Genomic DNA, 24320 nt, shown 5'->3' on the forward strand with positions numbered 1-24320 from the left:
AGCTTGTTTTTTGCTGTTGAGACATTTAGATTTTTTAAAATGGATTTCAGACATTCACGTTTATCAGCTATGCTTGCAGTCTGTTAGTGTCTGTTCATTATTTCCATTTCAGATTCTCCTTGCCCTCTGCTCTGTACTTTTGAAACGGTAACTATTCTCTCAGATGTGTGTTTTCCCCATGAGAAAATAGTACCTCTTTCAGATTTTAATAGCAGTGCTATCCATTTCCATTAAAATCTTTATCTTTATAAAAGTTACTTGCTGCAGCCACTCCATTTGTAGCACATTGAATACAGGTAGTAAATCTTTCTGTTTGTCCTTTACAGTGCCTTGCATATAGAAGACATTCATTCAATGGACTTTTCAGATGAAGACTGAAGTCCTATAGCCAATGATTATTAATGATTTAAGTGAAGAAACTCTGACATCATATTTCTCATTTTTCTTTTTATAGGCAAGAGCTGTTTTGGCAAAAGTTGGCTATCCAGAGTTTATAATGAATGATACTTATGTTAATGAAGACCTCAAGGCAGTAAGTGCTAAATTTACTGTATTTATTTTTTTGGCAGGTTTTACTGGCCTTATGCCTATTAACTAACCCAAATCCAAGCAATTAAATCTGGTGGTGCCAGAAAGTACCAACTTTTGATTAATTCCTTGGCTATATAGGAACTCGAGTTTGCCAGGCCTATTTCAAGATTTAGTGCAGATTCCAAATACAGGAAGTGTCAAAAAGCTGAGTGGACATCGTAAAGCAAATGGAAATAATTCACCAAATTGAGTATTTTACAGTTAGCGGACATGTTCTAATGGTGAATGCATCATGTTTGTTGTTAATTTTTTTATTTTTCATTCATATTAAATGGACAGACATAAATCTGCCTGCTGAGAGTTAACTTCATTAAACTTTATGACTGTTTTGGCAAATTAAGTGCATATATGTCTGACTCTATAGTTTATTATGCATTGGGCGGTATATTGGCAGTAAGTTAGTGATGAGGAATGGTAATAATTCTTTTTTATTCTGGTGTTCTGCGATAATATTTTTAATTATAACCCTTTATAATCACAACTACTACTGCTATTTCCTTTCCCATAAATAGTTCTGAAGACATTTTTTCCTTCTTTACAGAAAAGCCATCCCTGCTTTCAAAATTCACTGAACTTTTAAAAAATAGTATTTTATGTGTATAGGGAGTTTGTATGCATGTATTTCAGTGCACTGCATGTTTGCCTGGCACCACAGAGGCCAGAAGAGGGTATTGTGTCTCCTAGAACTGGAGTTACAGATGGTTATCAGCTGCCTAATGTGTGCGCTGGGAATCAAACCCAGGTTGTGAGGAAGAACAGCCAGTGCTCTGAACCACCAAGCCATCTCTCCACCCCCAGAATTGTATGTTCTTTAAAATGTAGCCTTTAAATACTTTTAATAACTATGACACATAGGTCTAGCTCTTTGCTAAAATTATGGTTTCATATGTGGCCTATCTGTAGACAGTCCTAGCTTTGTGGGTGACTATTAGAATTTTATAAGACTTTTTACACAAGAGATAAAACTTGAATTTAATGCTTTATACATTTCAGTCATGAAGGTGTTAATTTTGTTGATTAAATTGAGCACTATTTTTACTCTCGTTTTTCCATGTTCCGAGGAGCAATTTCCTGCTTCTGATCAGGATTGATATTAACTTAACCCTCAGGTAGAAATAGTATTTACCATATCTCAGGATCAGTCTGGAAGATTGTCGCCTTACATTCTGCTTTTATCATTAGATGCCAGTGGTTAAAGCACCATTAAAGGAACAAATAGTTTATACCATTTATTGCATATTAAAAACAGGAGTTAGTGTGGAAATTATAAAAATAAATCTTTCTAATATACAAATATTTGTAGAACTTTTTAAAAAGCTCAGTGAATTGAAGGTTATAGAACACACTGAAACAGTCTGATGCAATATTTTCTTTTTTGTGTTCATGCTCCTAAATTATTTTCTAGGTAGGAAAAACATTGTATCTCCATGGGGTAGGAAAGAACTTTCTCCATTTGGCTTCAATTATGACTTCCCTAAACTTCATATATAGATCTGGAAGAAAGCAGCTAAATTTTCTAGCATCTTAATTCTCAGGTAGCTTATCTTTTACACTGTTTTGATGATTCTGAACATTTTATTACTATGACAATTAAATGTTGAAACTTAGCACACTGACTACATGATATTGTTATCCATGTGTTCATTGACCCTCTGAAGTCAGGGAATTGATGAACTTCTTGTAGAGAAGGATGGAAAGAGTCAAATAAGTTCGATATTCTTTTCAGTGCCACACAGAGTGTCAGATCAGGGCTGGATTCTGGGAACAGGAAGCACTGGCTGCAATCTGAATAGGGGGAATCTTAAGGATATCTGATCAGGAAGCTGTGCTGACAGAATAAAGGAGTCAATTTTGAAGACTTGGAGGGGGCATTTACCAGACAGAGTTGGTGGGAAGGAAAGAAACAGAAGGGAGAGAATACTAGAGGTTTACAGCATGTTTTCTGGAGTAGTGGCCTTAGGTTTGAATTCTGCCTTTTACACTTCCTATTTATTTGATCTGGTGTAGATTCATGTTCTCCTTGGCTATTTTTATGTATGCATTTTAAAAATGATATCTTTTATTATTTAACATAGTTTTTAAGTTTACATATATTTTAATCATATGTTTGCTCTCCTCCAAGTCATTCCAGATCTTCTCCCCAACTTTAAGTTCTTTAACAAAACCCAGAACCCAATACAACACCCCCCAAAAACAAAAACAAAAACAAAAAAAACCAAAATAAAATATCACTTGAAAGGAAAGGAAGAAAGAAACAAGCAAAACCCATTAAACTGTAATCAAATAAAAGCACATAAAAATGTGGAATCCATTATATGTTGGTCTACTACTCCTGGGCATGAATTCTGTCCTGGAGTGGTTGACATACTCAGGTCCACTCCATTGGAGAAATCTGATTTTCCCTCTCTTAGAGAGGTATAAATGACAGTTCAGTTGTTAAGCAGTACTCTAGTAGTATGCAGGTTTTTTCTATCTATCTATCTATCTATCTATCTATCTATCTATCTATCTATCTATCTGTCTGTCTGTCTGTCTGTCTGTCTGTCTGTCTGTCTGTCTGTCTTTATTCCTCCATTTAATAAGATCAAACAAAAACTATCACATTGGAGTTGAATAAGACAAGCAGAAGGAAAAGAACCCTAGAGAAGGTATAAGAAATTAGAGAATTCTTGAAGAAATTCAGGAATCCCATAAAAAACACTGAAATTATAGTACATATGACCTGGTGCTGAGCCATGCTGACCCTGTGCATGCTGCTTTAGTCTTTAAATTCATATAGGCTTTGCTCATGTTGATTTAGAGGGCCTTGTTGTTTTGTTCTCCATCCCTTCTCTCTCCTCTATCCTTTCTACCTCCTCTTTCATGAGGTTCCATAAGCTCTGAGGGGAGGGGTTTGTGAAGAAGAGATTGTATGAATTTAAAAGCATCTATGTGACCCAATGTGTGTCATATAGTAGGTTCCCTATAAAAGATAATCTCATGGGGGCTGGCAGGTGGCTCAGTGTTCAAGATCACTGGTGCTCTGTCAGAGGATTGGGTTCCATGAGTCAAATGCTTACAAAAACCTGTACTTCTAGCTCCAGGGTGTCTCTGGCACCCTCTTCTGGCTTTCTCTGACATGAACACACACATACAAACATACATACATACATACATACATACATACATACATACATACAAGTAGACCAAACACCTGTATATATAACATTTTTAAAAGGAAGTCCTGTGGGTCAAAATGAGAACTTTTGTGATTGAGAATAGCATCTGTAGGCTACATAGTACTCTAGAAGGAGATCCAGGAGACTTACCTAGATGATTATGTGACATTGGTAAGTATTCCAAGTATGGATATGGGAAGGTAGTGGTTATGAGCATGAACCTAGGAATCAAATGCTTAAAATTCTCAGGCTTTCATTTACTACCTGTGGGACTTGACACAGATTATGTGTCTTCTCTGTGCCTCAATTTCATCATCTGCAAAATGAATGCTAGTAATCGCTCCTATACAGGACTGTTATAAGGATGAAATAAAATATTCAGAGCCTGCACAGGCACATAAACACGAACATGAGCATTAGCTATGACATCTTCAATTTGCAGTTACGATAGTGGTAGGTTTTTTTTTTTGTTCATTTGTTTTTGGTCTGGAAAAGTCAAAGTCATCATGAATTAATGCATGCAGTATCCAGGTCCCTCAAATTGATTTAAAAGGCTATATAGATGGAACTGGCCCAAGCCTTAATCCAATCAGGCAGCATTCAGAGCTTGCTTGTTGATCAGGTTTTCTTGGCAGTCTGCTGCTGTCCAAATTGAGAGTCCCAGATTTAAGGCTTCACCGAACACTATATCTTTTGTGAAAAGAAAGCAGATATCAAACAGTATACACTTTTCCAGGGTCTCAATTGCAGCCATCAGCTACCAAGATTTTAAAGCACTTTTGTAAAGAAATTTGCATCTGACTCATTGCCAAAACAAATTGAAATTATATCCAAGCATTTCTGCCAGTTGAAAAAGCCAGTGGTGAACAAAATCAAAATACATTTGTGTTTAGAAACTGATAGAGAAAAATGAATTAGCCCAACAAGAAAAGAGTTTAAGGGATGATGCAATTGTAAATCATGCCACTGAGGTTAATCGAAAAATGACTGAAATATCCTGCATACACAGTAGGACTGTGTTTTCAGTTTTAATAAACATGTAGATAAGGATTATTAGAGAGCCTGTGAACAATTCATGCTAGTACAAACTCTGAACATAAGGAGCTGTTAGAAATGAAAAGCAGCTTGCTCAATATGACCCAGGTGAAGAAGATAGGATTCATCAGGCACACATAAAAAAGGAAAGAGGAGAGCGATTAGGAGATGGATCAGAGGGAGGTCAGGGAGAAAGGGTTCAAATTGTAGTTGAGCTCATGTGAAGATAAGAAGAAATGAAAAGAGTTGAGAGGCAAATGAAAAAGAATCAGAGAATATCATTTCCCCTCTGAGAATGACAAGGCAAATTGAGACACCGTGCCATTCGTTTGTGAACAACAACAGTTTTTCTGCAGTCTTTGTTAAGAGCAAGGAGAAATGATCTACCCTTCGTTTGAAATGACATCAGTATGAAGAAGGGAAGTGTCAATCAGTGTTCAAATTAGTCTTATTAGTATATATTCTATTTCACTGATGCTTAATGGAAGTAGACTGAAAAGTGAGTTTTTACCAGTTTTAAAAGAGAAAAAAAAAACTTACACTGGGTATTTCAATCAGAGGAAATAGGTTGGAAGGTGGGGGAGAAAGGGAAGTTGAGGTAAGCCAGACATTAGTAACTCAAGATTTTTCTCTCTTCTAGCCAAAGTCTGTCTCTGTCTCTGTTTGTCTTTGTGTGTGTGTGTGTGTGAATAATAGCGTCACTGAAACACTGTGATGATTTTTGGGTAAAATACTCCATTAAAATATTATGGTAATTATTCATCCTTTGGTTAAAAAAAAAGAATGTTGTTCTTAGCTATCTGAAGTAACTCATAGTTACCATGGCATTGTAGAGCTAAGAATAGGCACAGAACATGGAATGCCTTGGTACCTTCAGTCTTCTAACCAGGTCTCTTCATCTCTCACACAGTAGCTTTCATCTGCAGTACTTTACTGGCAAGAGCAGATAAAGTGCTGCTCTCCCAACCTACCATACAGGCAGGACATGTGTTGAGGACTTTATGGTGTATTGGCTGAGACTCTTGGTCATCACTACATGCCTACTTATGGGAAATTTCTATGTTATATTATATATGTAGACGGTTAAACATTTTGAAACACATCCCTGTTTGTATACATATATGTTTATACCCGTGTGTGTGTGTGTGTATGTGTGTGGGTGGGGGGGAAGAGACAGAGAGAGACAGAGACACAGAGAAATAGAGAGACAGAGACAGATGCGTCTCATTCACTTCACATGAGCACATCTATCTTTTATTTTCATCCATTATTTAAAGAAGGGAAATATAAATTTGAAATATAGACTCAATTAATATTCAAAAATGTCTTCGGGTTCATAAAGTCATACAGATACTTGACATATTTCTGAGCATCCTTAAGTAGATTTGAGTAAATGGGAGATCTCTGCTTCTGTTGGCATAGGCAGTGTCTTATAAACATAGCCTTACTTTTCTACCAAACAAACAAACAAGAACAAAACAAAAACCTAAAAATCCATGAACATATTTTCTTGTTCTCCTTGTATTGCAGGTCCTTCACCTAAGTTGAGTAGTGGAGAAGAGGGAAATGATAACTTTATTCTTCTATTTAACTGGTGGGAATTGGTACTTTGCATCTAGGGTAGCATCTCCAAGAAGGGGAATCTTGGATCCATTTTAACAATCTGGATAACGGTTCCAACATAGTGCCACAAGAATCCCAACTAGTTCCACAAAGGTCATTCAGTTGAAAGACCAAAATGGAATTGATTGAAAGTCATTATCAACTTGACCTTGATTTTCTTTAGTAACTGAAAGGACAAGAGGCCTTTGACCCAATTTGTCCCTTGTAGAGCTTTAACACTTTTAGAATGTTTGTGAGCATTCACTTTTGCTTCTGCCTGTACAACAAAGAAAACTTTCTCAAAGGTTGCTGGACTTCCAAGTTTTTCTCACCAATATGCTGTATGAGAAAATTTAAATTATCAAAGTATCAGAGGGTAGAGCATTTTAGAGGCAGAGGAAAGGAACAAAAGCCACCTACAATATTTGTACTTCAATATAATTCTGTTAGAGTCCATTATTATTTTCTGTTTCTCTATAGCTGTCATTTGTGTTAACACACAGTTTATGCTTTTCCTTTACAGTTAACATTTTGTGTTGTCACTGTCTCCATAGACCTTTGCTTATATTCTTTTAACAGATCTACTATATCACACCAAGAAAGATGCCCACTCCCTTCTTCCATATAAGAACCAATTGATTCTTACCTTTTCTTTTGTTGTTCTCTCTCTTTGTTGAATCACTGAGTTTTCCTATTTGAACCAAAAAGAATAACACTAAATTAGGAGCCAAATAGTTTAGAATGTGTAGCTTATCTGGTTCTACACTCTCTAGTTTCTGCCTATCAGATACCACAAATGATGGTCTGCTCTCTACACTTCACCACCACCACCACCACCACCACCACCACCACCACCACCACCACCACCAAAAAACCAAGTTGTGTTCTTGTGAATGGTGTAACACCATTAATTGTGGTAGTTCAATTAAGCCAGTTTAAGAATTTATAAATATTTTCAGCTTAGTAAATAAAACAATACAAAAGTATTATTTGGAAGGTAGACAAACTAAGCTTTCAAGTCCCAATCCTCCTATCTCAGCCTGCCAAGTGCTGTGATTACAGGTACATGGCACTACATGCCTAGGAAGTTTGGGAATGGTTCTCTCTCTAAAGCCTCTGAACCAACTTAAATGTTAGTTTTTGGTTTTATAGATGTAACAGGAATGTAGTGAAGTTAGCAAACTCAGTAAAAAATGGACTCCAGGGGCTGGAGAGATGGCTCAGAGGTTAAGAACTCTGGTTGTTCCACCAAAGGAACTGGGTTCAATTCCCAACACCCACATGACAGCTCACAACTGTCTGTAATTCCAGTTCCAGGGGTTCTGATAACCTCTGTGTGCACCACCAGGCAGAAGTACATAAGAATGAATAAATCATTTAAAAACATTAAAAAATGACTTCACTGATATGACAAAATTAATAATGTGTATGAAAGGATAATCTGAACTCAAGAACATATCTGAATTTTCTATTAGTTATAATCATATTCCGAAGGTCCTGGACATATCCTTTAGCTCTATGGCCCAGAGATGTCTTAGGATTGCTAATTAATATGGCTTCCTAAAACATGCTTTCTGTTTTTATTTTAGGCTAAGAGAAATTCTCTATCTTAAAATAGAATCAATACTAATATTTCTTTCAATTATGAAACATTTTAGTATTATCATATGTAAAATAGGTTAAGGGTTTATATTAAACAAATATTATCAAACTAATTTTATACATGCATTTTCATATGTATTATTATTTAAATAAAAACAATAATAATTATTATTATTAAGAAATGATGGTTGCATTATGTTGCTCTGGATATCCTCAAAGTTCTAGGCTTGAGTAATCCTCCTGCTTTAGCATCTTAGGCACCTAGATGACAGGTGTATTTCACTGCCTGGCATACACATAAATGTTCAATGAATAAAGTAGGTACATTTTAAGTTCTATATATCATGATTTCTGATTTAAACTCTTTTCCCCATTTTTATCTTCTTCAAAATATAAACACTGTCTTAAATTTAATCTTATTGGCATAACCTTTTGATTCATAAATGGTGCACAAACAATAATGTAATATTGTTTTCCATGTTATACACTTGATATTAGACAAAAGACTGAGAAGTGTTTTAATATACATTTCAATACAATGTTTCAATCATAATATAATATATTTGATCTTCCCAACTCCTCCTACAACTTCTCCACGTCCTGATGCTTTTTCATGAAAACATTTTCTCATACATATGACTTACATTATTAACCTTGTTTTTGAGAATATTTAAAGTTCATGCACATAGGACATTCATCTAAACTTCTGTACTGCTTTCTATTATGCAACCATGTTGTACTTCATTTATCAGCCCTGTCTCTCCAGTCTAAGTAGTTTTAAGAAGGGACATTTTGGAGTCACTTTCTTAAATATTTTGGTCAAGCAAAATGGCACTGTTGCCAGGAATCCATATTTTCATTTCCTTCATTCTCAGTGTGTATTCAGCTGTTTTATCCCTGGCTTAATATTTTTGCCTTGTCTTTTGGGAAGATTGACATGACTCATTGTGATGGTGTGTATATGCTTGACCCAGGGAGTGGCACTATTAGGAGGTGAGACCTTGTTGGAGTAAGGATGTCACTATGGGTGTGGGCTTGAAGACCATTTATCCTAGCTCCCTGGAAGTGAGTATTCTGCTTGCAGCCTTCAGATGAAGGTGTTGAACTCTCAGCTCCTCCTGTACCATGCCTACCTGGATGCTGCCATGCCACCTTGATGATAATGGGCTGAACTTCTCAATCAGTAAGACAGCCCCAATTAAATGTTGTTCTTTGTAAGAGGTTCCTTGGACTTGGTGTCTGCTCACAGAAGTAAAACCTATCTGAGACACTTTACAAAAAGTTTCTTCTGAGACATAATATCTATTCTATGTTTGGGATCAGATAAATGTGAGATAGACCTTGGCTAACAACCAGGTTATCTACTAAGGCTTTAACCATCATATTGTTTATAATGCAATGTCTGTGGGTTTCAACCATTTTCACTGGCTGTATTTAGTTCCTTTTTACTTTAAAAAGAACTACAGCATTGGCTCAGCAGTTCAGAGTATTTGCTGTTCTTGAAGAGGACCTGGGTTTGGTTCTTAGCACCTACACTAGGTGGGTAACATCCACCTGGAACTCCAGTTCCAAGAGATCTGAGGCCCTCTATTGCCTCTGTGGGGCATGCATGAATATGGTGTACACATATATCTACATGCTAAGGTACGCATACATATACATACAAAGTAATATAAATTGTGGTTTAAAGTTATCAAAAAAGCCATAGCTAGTAAGATATTGTTTTTGAGTTTTAGACTCAGTAAGGTTTTTTTTTTAAATTGAGTAGCTTAGGATGTTTTCTTTTTCAGCCTTTAAAAGAATGGGAGTTGTATGCAGGGCAGTGGCAGCACATGCCTTTAATCTCAGCATTCAGGAGGGAGAGGCAGGCAAATCTCTAGGACAGCCAGAGCTACACAGAGATACCCTGTCTTGAAAAACCACCCACCCACCCACCCACCCAACTAACCAAAACTAAATAAAAAAGAATGGTGCATAATCAGCATTCTGTCAATTTAAAAATAAGATTCTCATTATATAACACCCCCCCATATACCTATGGGAAACATTTATTGAATTTAGTATGTTATAAAGATAAGAATAAATGAAGTTGGAAGGAAGATGGGAAATCTGTCAAAGTGGTTGAGGGAGCTGAAGGGAGGGAGTAGGAGATGGATATGACCAGGGCACATTATATACCTGTATAAAAATTTCAATAAAAAATTAAAAAATCACATTTGCACATAGTATTCTTTTCCTGAAATCCAGCCTTTTTGTAGCTTTCTTGGCACTGCACAGTGGGTGTTCATTAGAAGGGCAAGGTAAAAGTAAAAAGATCTAGAGAGCAGAATGTTAAGAGTTTGGGAAGACAAATATGACATACTTTCTCTTATTTGTGGGAAGGAAAAATATAGCAGGAGAAGTGGGAGATAACATAGAGTAGGAAAAGGACCAGTAGGAATAGGAAAGAAATAAGTGTAGACAGATAATAGGGTGAGAAAATATGATCAAGCCTTGTATACATGTAAGATAGTGTCAGTGAATCCTACTCTCTTGTGCAATTATTATAGCCAAATAGAGTGAGCACTTTTAGAAAGGAATTTATTCCTGGTTGCTTACTTACTCACATAGACTTTTCTTATTAATGGCAGTTACATATCTATTCCACTTTTAAATTTATTATGCCAATAAGAGATTTTAGAAGCAATGCTTTCAAGATCACTACAAACTATTGCTTTTACCATATTACAAATACCAATATAATACATGTGTGAAGCAGTGCTAGTTTTGGATGGAAATGCAGTAGAATTGAAAGTGTTTGTTACTCTTGTTCCAGGGGAAAAAAACCTAACTAAATATAAACTATTATCTTAGTATACAACACTGTTGTGACTCCTCATTTCCCCTTAGTCCCATGCAGTCTATAATCTGTGACTTGTCTCTGTAATTTTGCTTTTTGGTAATCAGATCCTATATTAGTGTTAATAGATAAATCTTGTTAATAATTACATTATTTAGGTGACTCTATTGCACTTAGGGTGGAAAATAGGTTTGTGAATTAATTTCATTTTCTCCTTTATAAACAAATGCCAATTACAGTAAATTAGATTTTAACTTTTGACTAAATTGTCAACTATAAGCTAAATAAGATTTCAGCTGAATACTCTGAATGTGATTAGAAGGATCTTATGTGACAAATAAATTTAGAAAGGATCAAGAACTCATGAGCCAAGAAATTTCAGATCTAAGATATGTTTGGCAAAGTTTAAAGTGGATTTTTCAATTATAAAGTAAATGGAACACATCGTAAATAACCGAAGCTTTTCTTGTTTTCTTCCCTGTGATCCAGAAATGACCATATTGATTTTTGAGCTTTTTTATGTTAAAAGAAAATCACTGAGATTAAATTTCATGGCTTTGTGAATCTTGAGTTATTGCTGAGTGATGTTGTGAGGGCCATAGCTTCTCTTCTGGCTGCTCCTTGGTGGGCTGGAGTCTATTTTTAAAACCATCTCTTATCTGCATTTAGAACAATAATGATGTGGTTTGTTTTATGCAGATCAAATTTTCAGAATCGGACTACTTTGGCAACGTACTGCAAACCCGCAAGTATTTAGCACAGTCTGATTTCTTCTGGCTAAGAAAAGCTGTTCCCAAAACAGAGTGAGTATTTTTAAAAAGTGAAATAGATAAATACATTGGTGGGAAGTGGAATCTCTTTAGATTAAACTCTGTAATTCGACTCAACTCAGGGTAGCCAGCTTGCCAGTTATTTTGTTGTAGCAAAATTTGTGCCGTGAATTGCCAGCTCTCTTTTCTGATATTATGTGGTACAGATCTTCCATCTATTACAGACCTCCAAGTCTTAGCATCAACATATATCGGAAGAATGAGCATTAGGATGCAAGTGTTGAAGCTACTTCTAGCTGTGGTTATAAATACATATAGAGATAATATTTCTATATACATTTCTCTACATTTTCATACTCAGGTAGAAAGACTTGAAGATGTTTAAGAATGAATACTTTAGCACTAAGTGTGAGTAGATATGTAGAAGAATTTGTATAATTAAGAAGCAACGAGAACAATGATTCCATCCTGTGTGTCACAACCATTTGGGGGGTGTCAAATGACCTTTTCATAGGGACCACATATCAGTTATCCTGCATATCATATATTTGCATTATGATTCATAACAGTAGCAAAACTATAGTTATGAAGTTGCAGTGAAATAATTTTATGGCTTGGGGTCACCACATCCCGGGGAACCGTATTTAAGGGTTGAAACATTAGGGAGGTTGAGAACCACTGAAGTATAAGGTATTTACTGAAGTAGTCCACATCGAAGAACTGAAAGCTGTATCATTTTGAACCAGTAGTCATTACGGTTTATTTATCTTTTTCCTATCTGCTCTAGGAAATTGTCCTACACATAGGAAAGTATCCTTAATATTTATAAGCCCATGCCCATTAAGCCACTGTATTTTCCCTTAGGAAAGAAAATCTTGGTGTTCATCTTAGTAATGCTGTTGATGATGATAGCAGCTAATATTTTTTATCTACAATATGTGGTGCTTTTCAATTTATGTGTGTCTTTGCATGATGCATCCATATGTATGTGTTTCTGGGGGCTGTTTGTGACTGAATATTCTCAAGAAAGCCGGAGGAGGACATTAAATACTTTCTTCTACCATTACTGACCTTATTTTGGGGACATGTCCTTCATTGAACTTGCCACTAATTTTGTATCAGCTAGGCTGGCTAGTCAATAAACTTCTGGGATCCACCTGCCTCCTCCTCAATGGTAGATTCCTGGCATGAGTAGTCATGCTTGGCTTTCATGTAGGTGCTAGGAACCTGGATTCAGGTCATTCATCTTTAAGAACAAGTGCTTTTTCCATTGCCCATCTACCCAGTCTGTGCTTTACAATTCTTAATTTTCTCATAATGTCTATTCTTGGAGGTGTACATACTATGTCCCCATTTCACAAAGCTTTTGCTATGATCACTTTTTCAATGCTTTAAAAATCTTCTTACATCAGATCATTTCTATTTTTGTGCTTTCAACTACAGCATTTCTTTTTCTATATTTGTATTTTTTTACATTTTTAATTGGGTATTTTATTTATTTACATTTCAAATGTTATATCCCCTTTCCTGGTTTAACCCCCCCAGAACATCTACATCCCATTCCCCACCCCCTGCTTCTATGAGGGTGCTCCCTTACCCATCCACTCACTCCCTCCCACCTCCCTGTCCTGACATTCCTGTACACTGGGACATCGAGCCTTCACATGACCAAGGGCCTCTCCTCCCACTGATGCCCAACAACACGATCCTCTGATACTTATGTGGCTGGAACTAGAGGTCCATCCCTGTGTACTCTTGCGATGGTGGTTCAGTCCCTGGGAGCTCTGGGGAGTTTGGTTGATATTGTAGTTCTTCTTTTTTTTTTTGTTCTTTTTTTCGGAGCTGGGGACCGAACCCAGGGCCTTGCGCTTCCTAGGTAAGCGCTCTACCACTGAGCTAAATCCCCAGCCCCGATATTGTAGTTCTTCTTATGGATGGTTTTGTTCAATTCCTTTACCTGTTTGATTGTGTTTTCCTGTAGTTCTTTAAGGGATTTTTGTGTGTCCTCTTTAAGCGCTTCTATCTGTTTACCTGTGTTGTCCTGTATTTCTTTAAGGGAGTTATTTATGTCTTTTTTTTTCTTTTTTTTTTTCGAGCTGGGGACCGAACTCAGGGCCTTGCGCTTGCTAGGCAAGCGCTCTACCACTGAGCTAAATCCCCAACCCCTATTTATGTCTTTCTTAAAGTCCTTTAATATCATCATGAGTTGTGATTTTAAATCAAAATCTTGCTTTTCCAGTGTGTTGGGGTATCCAGGGCTTGCTTTGGTGGGAAAACTGGGCTCTGATGATGCCAAGTGGTCTTCGTTTCTGTTGCTTAAGTTCCTGCATTTGCCTTTCGCCATCAGGCTGTCTCTGGTGTTAACTTGTCTTGCTGTCCCTGACAGTGGCTTGACTCTCCTATAAGCCTGTGTGTCAGCACTCCTTGGAGATCTACTCTTTCCCTGAGGGATCTGGGTACTGAGAGCTGTGGCACAGGGTTAGCTCTAGGCACAGGAGGAAACCAGAAGAATCCTATCCCAAACTGCTCCTGGGTTCCTGTGTCCTGAGGGGTTCAAGAAGGTCCCTCTGAGCAGAAGTGGTGGTTTTACCTCTGCTCTCAGGTACGTCAGTGCTCCTGGAGACTGGCATTCAGCTTTGAGCACTGGCAGAGACCAGAAGGACCCTGTCCCTTAGTGCTCCTATGTTCCTTTGCCCAGAGGGCTCTAGGCAGGTTCCTCTTGGGCCAAGAATGTGAGCCGAAGTGGAGGTCTCCCCTGAGCTCTCATGATTGTCTACACTTCTGACAGTTCAGCTCTCTCTCCCACGGGATTTGGGTACAAAGAACTGTGGGACTAGGTCAGCTCCGGGTGCAGGCAGAAACTGGAAGGATCCTGTCCAAGACTGCTCCTGGGTTCCTGTGTCCTGAGGGGTCCAAGCAGATCCCTCTGAGCAGAGGGAGTGGTCTCACCTGTATTCTCAGGTGTGTCAGCACTCCTGGGAGACAAGCTTCTCATTTCCATGACTTTGGTTGGAAGTTTATATGATATATTGGTCTCTTTGTTGCAATTCTTTTCAGCACACCCCATGTTCTTCTGGATTCTAGAAACGCTAGACCCTTGTGTCTTCCCTTAAACCATGAATATCACCATTCCTCTTTGAGGCTTTTATGTGCACAGTCTTGACTCTATCAAACTGTTATGGAACACATATGTACAATCATTTTGTAAGTTATTAGCTTTAAGGAATAGCAGATCAAAGATTAATCAGTCTTGGGTATATTCCTGATTTTACTCAAAAGTAAGAACAAATGAAAAAATAAACAGATGGTTTTACAACTTCTTGCTAATGACAGATAATAATCTGTAGCCATCTGCTCCACTGTCCTTGCTTTTCTGCTCTTATCATGTTATTTCTCAGCCTGTCTATTCCATTCCATTCTCAGTCTAAATTATTCATAGGCATTCTAGATTTAGGTCTGTAAAATCTGATGACTCAAAGCAGATGACTTCAGCAAAGGATATTCAATATCTCTATGACCATGTTCATGTAGTAGGATAGTCATAGAGCTATGTAAGTGATCCTTCCCTTTTAAGTCTTATTCATAACAGTTCAAACTTTAAAAAAATACAATATCAATATATTATTTCTAAATATAATCTGTTCAGTCTATATTTACTTACAAATATGTTTTCAGGGCTTACCATTTGGTATTGAGTAACCAACTGATATGCTCTTCCCTGGAAAAGACTATTTCTGCCACAGTCAGCATTTTTTAGTTGTGTATAGTTATTTGTGTAGGATTGAGGCCTCATGGTCTTTCCTCTATTGGCGTGCTTCTTGTTGCCCTTGTTTGAGTCATGTTTAGGAAGTCATGTTGGGGAGACTTTAGCTTCTGATATATTAGGAGGTAAAGTCTCACGGCAAACTCTGATTACCAGGCTCTCATAATCTTTCTGCTTTCTCTTTTGCAGTGTTCCCTGAGTCTCAAGTGAAAGAAATGTTTCATAGTCCATTGTGCTTGGGCTGCATAACTCTACATTTTGACTGGTTGTAATTTTCTGTAGTGCTCTCCAACATTTGCAAAGAGAAGTTTCCTTGATGAGGAAGAGGTGGATGTATGATGCAAATTGATTCTGATATTTCTCTATTTATTTTTTCCTTCAGCTGACCTGCCTATTGGAGAAAATGGGATGTTGAAATCACCTACTATTAATGGATTGATGTTAATCTGTTTCTTTAATTCCAGTAGTAGATACTTTTAATTGAAATTGGGTGCCCCTGAATTTGGTGCATATATATTTAGGATAATAATGTTTTCTTGATTAACTGTTCCCTTGGTTAGAATGAGCTGTCCCTTTTTATATCCCCTGATTAGTTTTCATTTGAAGTCTTTTTTGCTTCCTGGTTCCAGTTGATTGTTGTACTTTTATCCACCCTTTTACTTGAGGGAAGTGCCTGTCTTTAAAGCTGAGGTATGTTTCTTTAGACAGCAGGTAGGTAGATTTTCTCTATTCAGTCAGTCTCCATCTTTTAATTGTAATACTAAGGCCATTGTTAAAGTTATTTATTAAAACATTCATGTTAACTGCAGTCATCATGTTGTTGATGTTCTTTGTGTTCTCAGTGGAACTTTGTATTTTAACAGTTGTGGTCTTTTATTTCCTTACATAGTATCTTTGCTAAACATGGTCCTCTCTTCAGCCTAAAATACCGTTTTCTGTATTTTTTTTTCAGGCTTTGTTTACTGGATATAATTTTTGAGGATTTTTATCCTGGAATGTTCTTCTAAGGCTGTTATATCCTGGAATCTTTTTCTCTCTTTCAGTTCTGGTGGGTAGTTTTGCTGGACACATTAGTCTAGGCTGCTGTCATCATCTTTTAGGACTTGGGATGCATTTCCACAGGCTCTTCCTCTGGCTTCCAAATTTCCATTGGAAAACCAACTGTTATTTTACTGATGTTTCCATCAGATGTGACTTTTTCCTCTCACAGCTTTGTTTGGTTTTGTGTATTTAGTATTTTAACTGTGCTATGCCATGGGTATTTCCTTTTCAGGCCCTATTTGATTTCTGTGTTTCTTATATCTTTATGGGTGTGTCTTGTCTTAGTCTGAGGAAGTCTTCTGTGATTTTGCTGAAGTCTGTTCTATGCCAGTGACTTGGGAATCTTCTCTCTTACCTATGTTTATATGTATGTTCTTGTGTTTAAAATATTTTTCATATTCCTTGTGTGTTTCATTTAGATATTCTACTCTTTGCTTGAGTCTTGATACTCTATACTTCATTCATTCTACTTGTGAGACTTCCATTAAGTTTCCTAGATGCATTACTGAGTTTTTCAGTCCCATCATCATCTCATTTTGAATCCTCTTCGTGTTTCTATTGCCTTATTGAATTCCAGTCTCAAGTTCTAGATTGTCTTCATCATTTTCATCACTCTGTGTTTTCTTGGGCATCACCCAGTTGTTTATTCTCCTTAAAATTTTTATCCCTAATTACCTTGGGCTGTTTCTTTATGTTTTCTTTCAATTCCTTAGATTCTTTGATGAAGTTTACAGTTCTTTCAACTCTGTGTCCCAGAATTCATCTAGGTAATTCTAAACAGAAAGCATTTCTATAGGACTGGCATCATTTATTGAGAAGATATTGGCTTTAATATTGTTGGCATTTTTGCAATTATATATATATATATATATATATATATATATATATATATATATATGCGCAAACCTGTTTGTTACTTCTGGGTCTGTTACAGATTGATCATATTGACGTAGAAGAGAGGATGTTGTGGGTGGTTTGCATCTAGATATTGGAAATGGCCTGGGCGGAATCATGTTAGGTAGACCAAAGGTATTGGTCTAGTATGCAAGATGTATGTCCTGGTTCAAGTCTTAATTGTTGGGGTAGATCTGTTTGGATTAAAAGGTTTACTGTGGTATGGATCTTAGTACATGCTACGGTATTCACTATAGGTTGGGAGGACAGGTCAGAAGGGTCCTGGCTGAAGCTTAGACATCATTTTTGGTGCAGGCACTTGAAGCCAGGTGGGTTGGGGAGCATGCATGGATGGGGAAGGTCAGAGTGACCTGCCAGATTAAACCCTGTAGAAAGATGTGGGATATTTGGATGTGGTACAGAAGTGATCTGTGGGTGATGGTACATAGGGTAAGTCCTGTAGGAAGTCTAGAGGTTGGGTACTGCATAGGCACTGGATATGGGACCTGGACTAGATCTGGCTGACTGGGGAGAAGGCATGGATAGAAAGTGGAAGTAAGACTCAAAGGGGTACACCCTACGGAAGGATATGGAAGAGCTAGTGGGTGAAGAGGTTGAATGTTATGCAGAAGGGATCTCTAGTTCAAACTTGAAAAACTTTTCTCTCTCTCTCTCTCTCTCTCTCTCTCTCTCTCTCTCTCTCGCGCGCGCGCGCGCGCGCGTGCGTGTGCGTGTGCGTGTGTGTGTGTGTGTGTGTGTGTGTGTTAGATGCTTTCACAGATATGTGCAGGTATACTGTATGTATGGAGTCTTCTTCTGTACCTCCTCCCTCTTATTTTGTGAGACAGAGTATTTTATTGTGCCTAGGGCTCACTAATGCAGCTAGAAGAGCTAGACACCATGACCTGGTATCTTATCTCTCCCACCACTGGGATTATAGGGATGTGTCACCACACCTGGTTTTCACACGGGCCCTGAAGATTCAAACTTAAATACTCATACTCGCTAAGAAACTATGTCACCAACTAAGCCACCTCTGTTATTGGTGCTACCAGGTTAATTATTCAATGTGAAAATGTTATTTATTTGGTCATGTAGAATGTCTAGGTTGCCAGTGGGAAAATTACCAAATGGACCATTTTCAACATTATCTTTTAATATTGATCGACTGTCATATTCTGATGGTATTAGTTATTCTTAACATTTTATTCATGCCTTGGAAAAATTCTAGGTGACATTAATTTGTATAGTTCTCTCCTTTACTTTGTTAGTGGAACACGAATATAAGGTATTGCTCTATATTCATGAGGCATTGGTAATGGGACATATGGAAGAAACCAAAATGTGAGGAAGCTTAAGTGCCTTATACAAAATGGTACAGTCTTTGCACTTAATCTATATACACCTACCTGTATAGGTTCAATCATCTTTATTTATAAAACCTAATTGTCTAGTTATTTTTCTATTGCTGTCCTAAAACACTATGACTGAGGCTACTTATAGAAGGAATGATTTATTTTGGACTTATGGTTACATAGGGATAAGAGTCCACTGTGACAGGGTAGCCAGACAGCAAGAAGCAGGTATGTTGGATAAAGCAGAAACTGAGAGTTCACATCGTTTTTGGGGGGTGCGGTGGGGAGGAAAGAGTTTATTTAGCTTAAACTTCCACATTGCTGTTCATCACCAACACATATTTTTTATTTTTTTTAATTTGATATATTTTCTTTCTTTTTTTTAAATTAACTTGAGTATTTCTTTCTTTTTCTTTTTTTTTACTATTAACTTGAGTATTTCTTATTTAAATTTCGAGTGTTATTCCCTTTCCCGGTTTCCGGGCAAACATCCCCCTAATCCTTCACCCTCCCCTTCCTTATGGGTGTTCCCCTCCCCATCCTCCCCCCATTGCCTCCCTCCCCCCAATAATCTAGTTCACTGGGGGTTCAGTCTTAGCAGGACCCAGGGCTTCCCCTTCCACTGGTGCTCTTACTAGGATATTCATTGCTTCCTATGAGGTCAGAGTCCAGGGTCAGTCCATGTATAGTCTTTAGGTAGTGGCTTAGTCCCTGGAAGCTCTGGTTGCTTGGCATTGTTGTTCATAAGGGGTCACGAGCCCCTTCGAGCTCTTCCAGTTCTTTCTCTGATTCCTTCAATGGGGGTCCTATTCTCAGTTCAGTGGTTTGCTGCTGGCATTCGCCTCTGTATTTGCTGTATTCTGGCTGTGTCTCTCAGGAGCGATCTACATCCGGCTCCTGTTGGCCTGCACTTCTTTGCTTCATCCATCTTGTCTAATTGGATGGCTGTATATGTATGGGCCACATGTGGGGCAGGCTCTGAATGGGTGTTCCTTCTGTGTCTGTTTTAATCTTTGCCTCTCTATTCCCTGCCAAGTGTATTCTTGTTCCCCTTTTAAAGAAGGAGCGAAGCATTCACATTTTGATCATCCGTCTTGAGTTTCATTTGTTCTAGGCATCTAGGGTAATTCAAGCATTTGGGCTAATAGCCACTTATCAATGAGTGCATACCATGTGTGTTTTTCTGTGATTGGGTTACCTCACTCAGGATGATATTTTCCAGTTCCAACCATTTGTCTACGAATTTCATAAAGTCATTGTTTTTGATAGCTGAGTAATATTCCATTGTGTAGATGTACCACATTTTCTGTATCCATTCCTCTGTTGAAGGGCATCTGGGTTCTTTCCACCTTCTGGCTATTGTAAATAAGGCTTCTATGAACATAGTGGAGCACGTGTCTTTTTTATATGTTGGGGCATCTTATGGGTATATGCCCAAGAGAGGTATAGCTGGATCCTCAGGCAGTTCAATGTCCAATTTTCTGAGCAACCTCCAGACTGATTTCCAGAATGGTTTTACCAGTCTGCAATCCCACCAACAATGGAGGAGTGTTCCTCTTTCTCCACATCCTCGCCAGCATTTGCTGTCACCTGAGTTTTGATCTTAGCCATTCTCACTGCTGTGAGGTGAAATCTCAGGGTTGTTTTGATTTGCATTTCCCTTATGACTAAAGATGTTAAACATTTCTTTAGGTGTTTCTCAGCCATTTGGCATTCCTCAGCTGTGAATTCTTTGTTTAGCTCTGAACCCCATTTTCTAATAGGGTTATTTGTCTCCCTGCGGTCTAACTTCTTGAGTTCTTTGTATATTTTGGATATAAGCTCTCTATCTGTTGTAGAATTGGTAAAGATCTTTTCCCAATCTGTTGGTTGCCGTTTTGTCCTAACCACAGTGTCCTTTGCCTTACAGAAGCTTTGCAGTTTTATGAGATCCCATTTGTCGATTCATGATCTTAGAGCATAAGCCACTGGTGTTTTGTTCAGGAAATTTTTTCCAGTGCCCATGTGTTCGAGATGCTGCCCTAGTTTTTCTTCTATTAGTTTGAGTGTATCTGGTTTGATGTGGAGGTAAGCTTGGACTTGGACTTAAGCTTTGTACAGCGTGATAAGCATGGATCGATCTGCATTCTTCTACATGTTGACCTCCAGTTGAACCAGCACCATTTGCTGAAAATGCTATCTTTTTTGCATTTGATGGTTTTGGCTCCTTTGTCAAAAATCAAGTGCCCATAGGTGTGTGGGTTCATTTCTGTGTCTTCAATTCTGTTCCATTGGTCTATCTGTCTGTTTCTGTACCAATACCATGCAGTTTTTATCACTATTGCTCTGTAATACATGCTTGAGTTCAGGGATAGTGATTCCCCCTGAAGTCCTTTTATTGTTGAGGATAGTTTTAGCTATCCTGGGTTTTTTGTCTTCAATTCTGTTCCATTGGTCTATCTGTCTGTCTCTGTACAAATACCATGCAGTTTTTATCACTATTGCTCTGTAATACTGCTTGAGTTCAGGGATAGTGATTCCCCCTGAAGTCCTTTTATTATTGAGGATATTTTTAGCTATCCTGGGTTTTTTGTTACTCCAGATGAATTTGCAAATTGTTCTGACTAATTCTTTGAAGAATTGGATTTGTATTTTGATGGGGATTGCATTGAATCTGTAGATCGCTTTTGGTAAAATGGCCATTTTTACTATATTAATCCTGCCAATCCATGAGCATGGGAGATCTTTCCATCTTCTGAGGTCTTCTTCAATTTCTTTCTTCAGAGTCTTGAAGTTCTTATTGTACAGATCTTTTACTTGCTTGGTTAAAGTCACACCGAGGTACTTTATATTATTTGGGTCTATTATGAAGGGTGTCGTTTCCCTAATTTCTTTCTCGGCTTGTTTCTCTTTTGTGTAGAGGAAGGCTACTGATTTATTTGAGTTAATTTTATACCCAGCCACTTTGCTGAAGTTGTTTATCAGCTTTAGTAGTTCTCTGGTGGAACTTTTGGGATCACTTAAATATACTATCATATCATCTGCAAATAGTGATATTTTGACTTCTTCTTTTCCGATCTGTATCCCCTTGACCTCCTTTTGTTGTCTGATTGCTCTGGCTAGAACTTCAAGAACTATATTGAATAAGTAGGGAGAGAGTGGGCAGCCTTGTCTAGTCCCTGATTTTAGTGGGATTGCTTCAAGTTTCTCTCCATTTAGTTTAATGTTAGCAACTGGTTTGCTGTATATGGCTTTTACTATGTTTAGGTATGGGCCTTGAATTCCTATTCTTTCCAGGACTTTTATCATGAAGGGGTGTTGAATTTTGTCAAATGCTTTCTTAGCGTCTAATGAAATGATCATGTGGTTTTGTTCTTTCAGTTTGTTTATATAATGGATCACGTTGATGGTTTTACGTATATTAAACCATCCCTGCATGCATGGGATGAAGCCTACTTGGTCATGGTGGATGATTGTTTTGATGTGCTCTTGGATTCGGTTTGCCAGAATTTTATTGAGTATTTTTGCATCGATATTCATAAGGGGAAATTGGTCTGAAGTTCTCTTTCTTTGTTGTGTCTTTGTGTGGTTTAGGTATAAGAGTAATTGTGGCTTCATAGAAGGAATTCGGTAGTGCTCCATCTGTTTCAATTTTGTGGAATAGTTTGGATAATATTGGTACGAGGTCTTCTATGAAGGTCTGATAGAATTCTGCACTAAACCCGTCTGGACCTGGGCTCTTTTTGGTTGGGAGACCTTTAATGACTGCTTCTATTTCCTTAGATGTTATGGCGTTGTTTAATTGGTTTATCTGTTCCTGATTTAACTTCGGTACCTGGTATCTGTCTAGGAAATTGTCCATTTCCTGCAGATTTTCAAGTTTTGTTGAATATAGGCTTTTATAGTAAGATCTGATGATTTTTTGAATTTCCTCTGAATCTGTAGTTATGTCTCCCTTTTCATTTCTGATTTTGTTAATTTGGACGCACTCTCTGTGTCCTCTCGTTAGTCTGGCTAAGGGTCTATCTATCTTGTTGATTTTCTCAAAGAACCAACTTTTGGTTCTGTTGATTCTTTCTATGGTCCTTTTTGTTTCTACTTGGTTGATTTCAGCTCTGAGTTTGATTATTTCCTGCCTTCTACTCCTCCTGGGTGTATTTGCTTCTTTTTGTTCTAGAGCTTTTAGGTGTGCTGTCAAGCTGCTGACATATGCTCTTTCCTGCTTCTTTCTGCAGGCACTCAGCGCTATGAGTTTTCCTCTTAGCACAGCTTTCATTGTGTCCCATAAGTTTGGGTATGTTGTACCTTCATTTTCATTAAATTCTAAAAAGTTTTTAATTTCTTTCTTTATTTCTTCCTTGACCAGGTTATCATTGAGTAGAGCATTGTTCAATTTCCACGTATATGTGGGCATTCTTCCCTATTGTTATTGAAGACCAGTTTTAGGCCGTGGTGGTCCGATAGCACGCATGGGATTATGTCTATCTTTCTGTACCTGTTGAGGCCCGTTTTTTGACCAATTATATGGTCAATTTTGGAGAAAGTACCATGAGGAGCTGAGAAGAAGGTATATCCTTTTGCTTTAGGATAGAATGTTCTATAAATATCCGTTAAGTCCATTTGGCTCATGACTTCTCTTAGTCTGTCTGCATCTCTGTTTAATTTCTGTTTCCATGATCTGTCCATTGATGAGAGTGGGGTGTTGAAATCTCCCACTATTATTGTGTGAGGTGCAATGTGTGTTTTGAGCTTTAGTAAGGTTTCTTTTATGTATGTAGGTGCCCTTGTATTTGGGGCATAGATATTTAGGATTGAGAGTTCATCTTGGTGGATTTTTCCTTTGATGAATATGAAGTTTCCTTCCTTATCTTTTTTGATGACTTTTAGTTGAAAATTGATTTTATTTGATATTAGAATGGCTACTCCAGCTTGCTTCTTCTGACCATTTGCTTGGAAAGTTGTTTTCCAGCCTTTCACCCTGAGGTAATGTCTGTCTTTGTCTCTGAGGTGTGTTTCCTGTAGGCAGCAGAATGCAGGGTCCTCGTTGCGTATCCAGTTTGTTAATCTATGTCTTTTTATTGGGGAGTTGAGGCCATTGATGTTGAGAGATATTAAGGAATAGTTATTATTGCTTCCCGTTATATTCATATTTGGATGTGAGGTTATGTTTGTGTGCTTTCATTCTCTTTGTTTTGTTGCCAAGACGATTAGTTTCTTGCTTCTTCTAGGGTATAGCTTGCCTCCTTATGTTGGGCTTTACCATTTATTATCCTTTGTAGTGCTGGATTTGTAGAAAGATATTGTGTAAATTTGTTTTTGTCATGGAATATCTTGGTTTCTCCATCTATGTTAATTGAGAGTTTTGCAGGATACAGTAACCTGGGCTGGCATTTGTGTTCTCTTAGGGTCTGTATGACATCAATCCAGGATCTTCTGGCCTTCATAGTTTCTGGCGAGAAATCTGGTGTGATTCTGATAGGTCGGCCTTTATATGTTACTTGACCTTTTTCCCTTACTGCTTTTAATATTCTTTCTTTATTTTTTGCGTTTGGTGTTTTGACAATTATGTGACGGGTGGTGTTTCTTTTCTGGTCCAATCTATTTGGAGTTATGTAGGCTTCTTGTATGTCTATGGGTATCTCTTTTTTTAGGTTAGGCAAGTTTTCTTCTATGATTTTGTTGAAGATATTT

At 37.7% G+C, this 24320-nt stretch overlaps 1 protein-coding gene across 1 annotated transcript in view; it reads left to right on the plus strand.

Moving 5' to 3' along the window:
* The window catches only part of Phex (phosphate regulating endopeptidase X-linked), a 237576-nt gene that overhangs the window by 138590 nt on the left and 74666 nt on the right, over positions 1 to 24320 (plus strand). The window contains 2 exon segments of the mRNA NM_013004.2: positions 455 to 532; positions 11527 to 11630. Coding sequence (NP_037136.2) covers positions 455 to 532; positions 11527 to 11630 — 182 coding nt within the window.

The sequence above is a fragment of the Rattus norvegicus genome, chromosome X (assembly GCF_021556685.1).
Source record: "Rattus norvegicus strain SHRSP/BbbUtx chromosome X, alternate assembly SHRSP_T2T, whole genome shotgun sequence".
Taxonomy (NCBI): domain Eukaryota; kingdom Metazoa; phylum Chordata; class Mammalia; order Rodentia; family Muridae; genus Rattus; species Rattus norvegicus.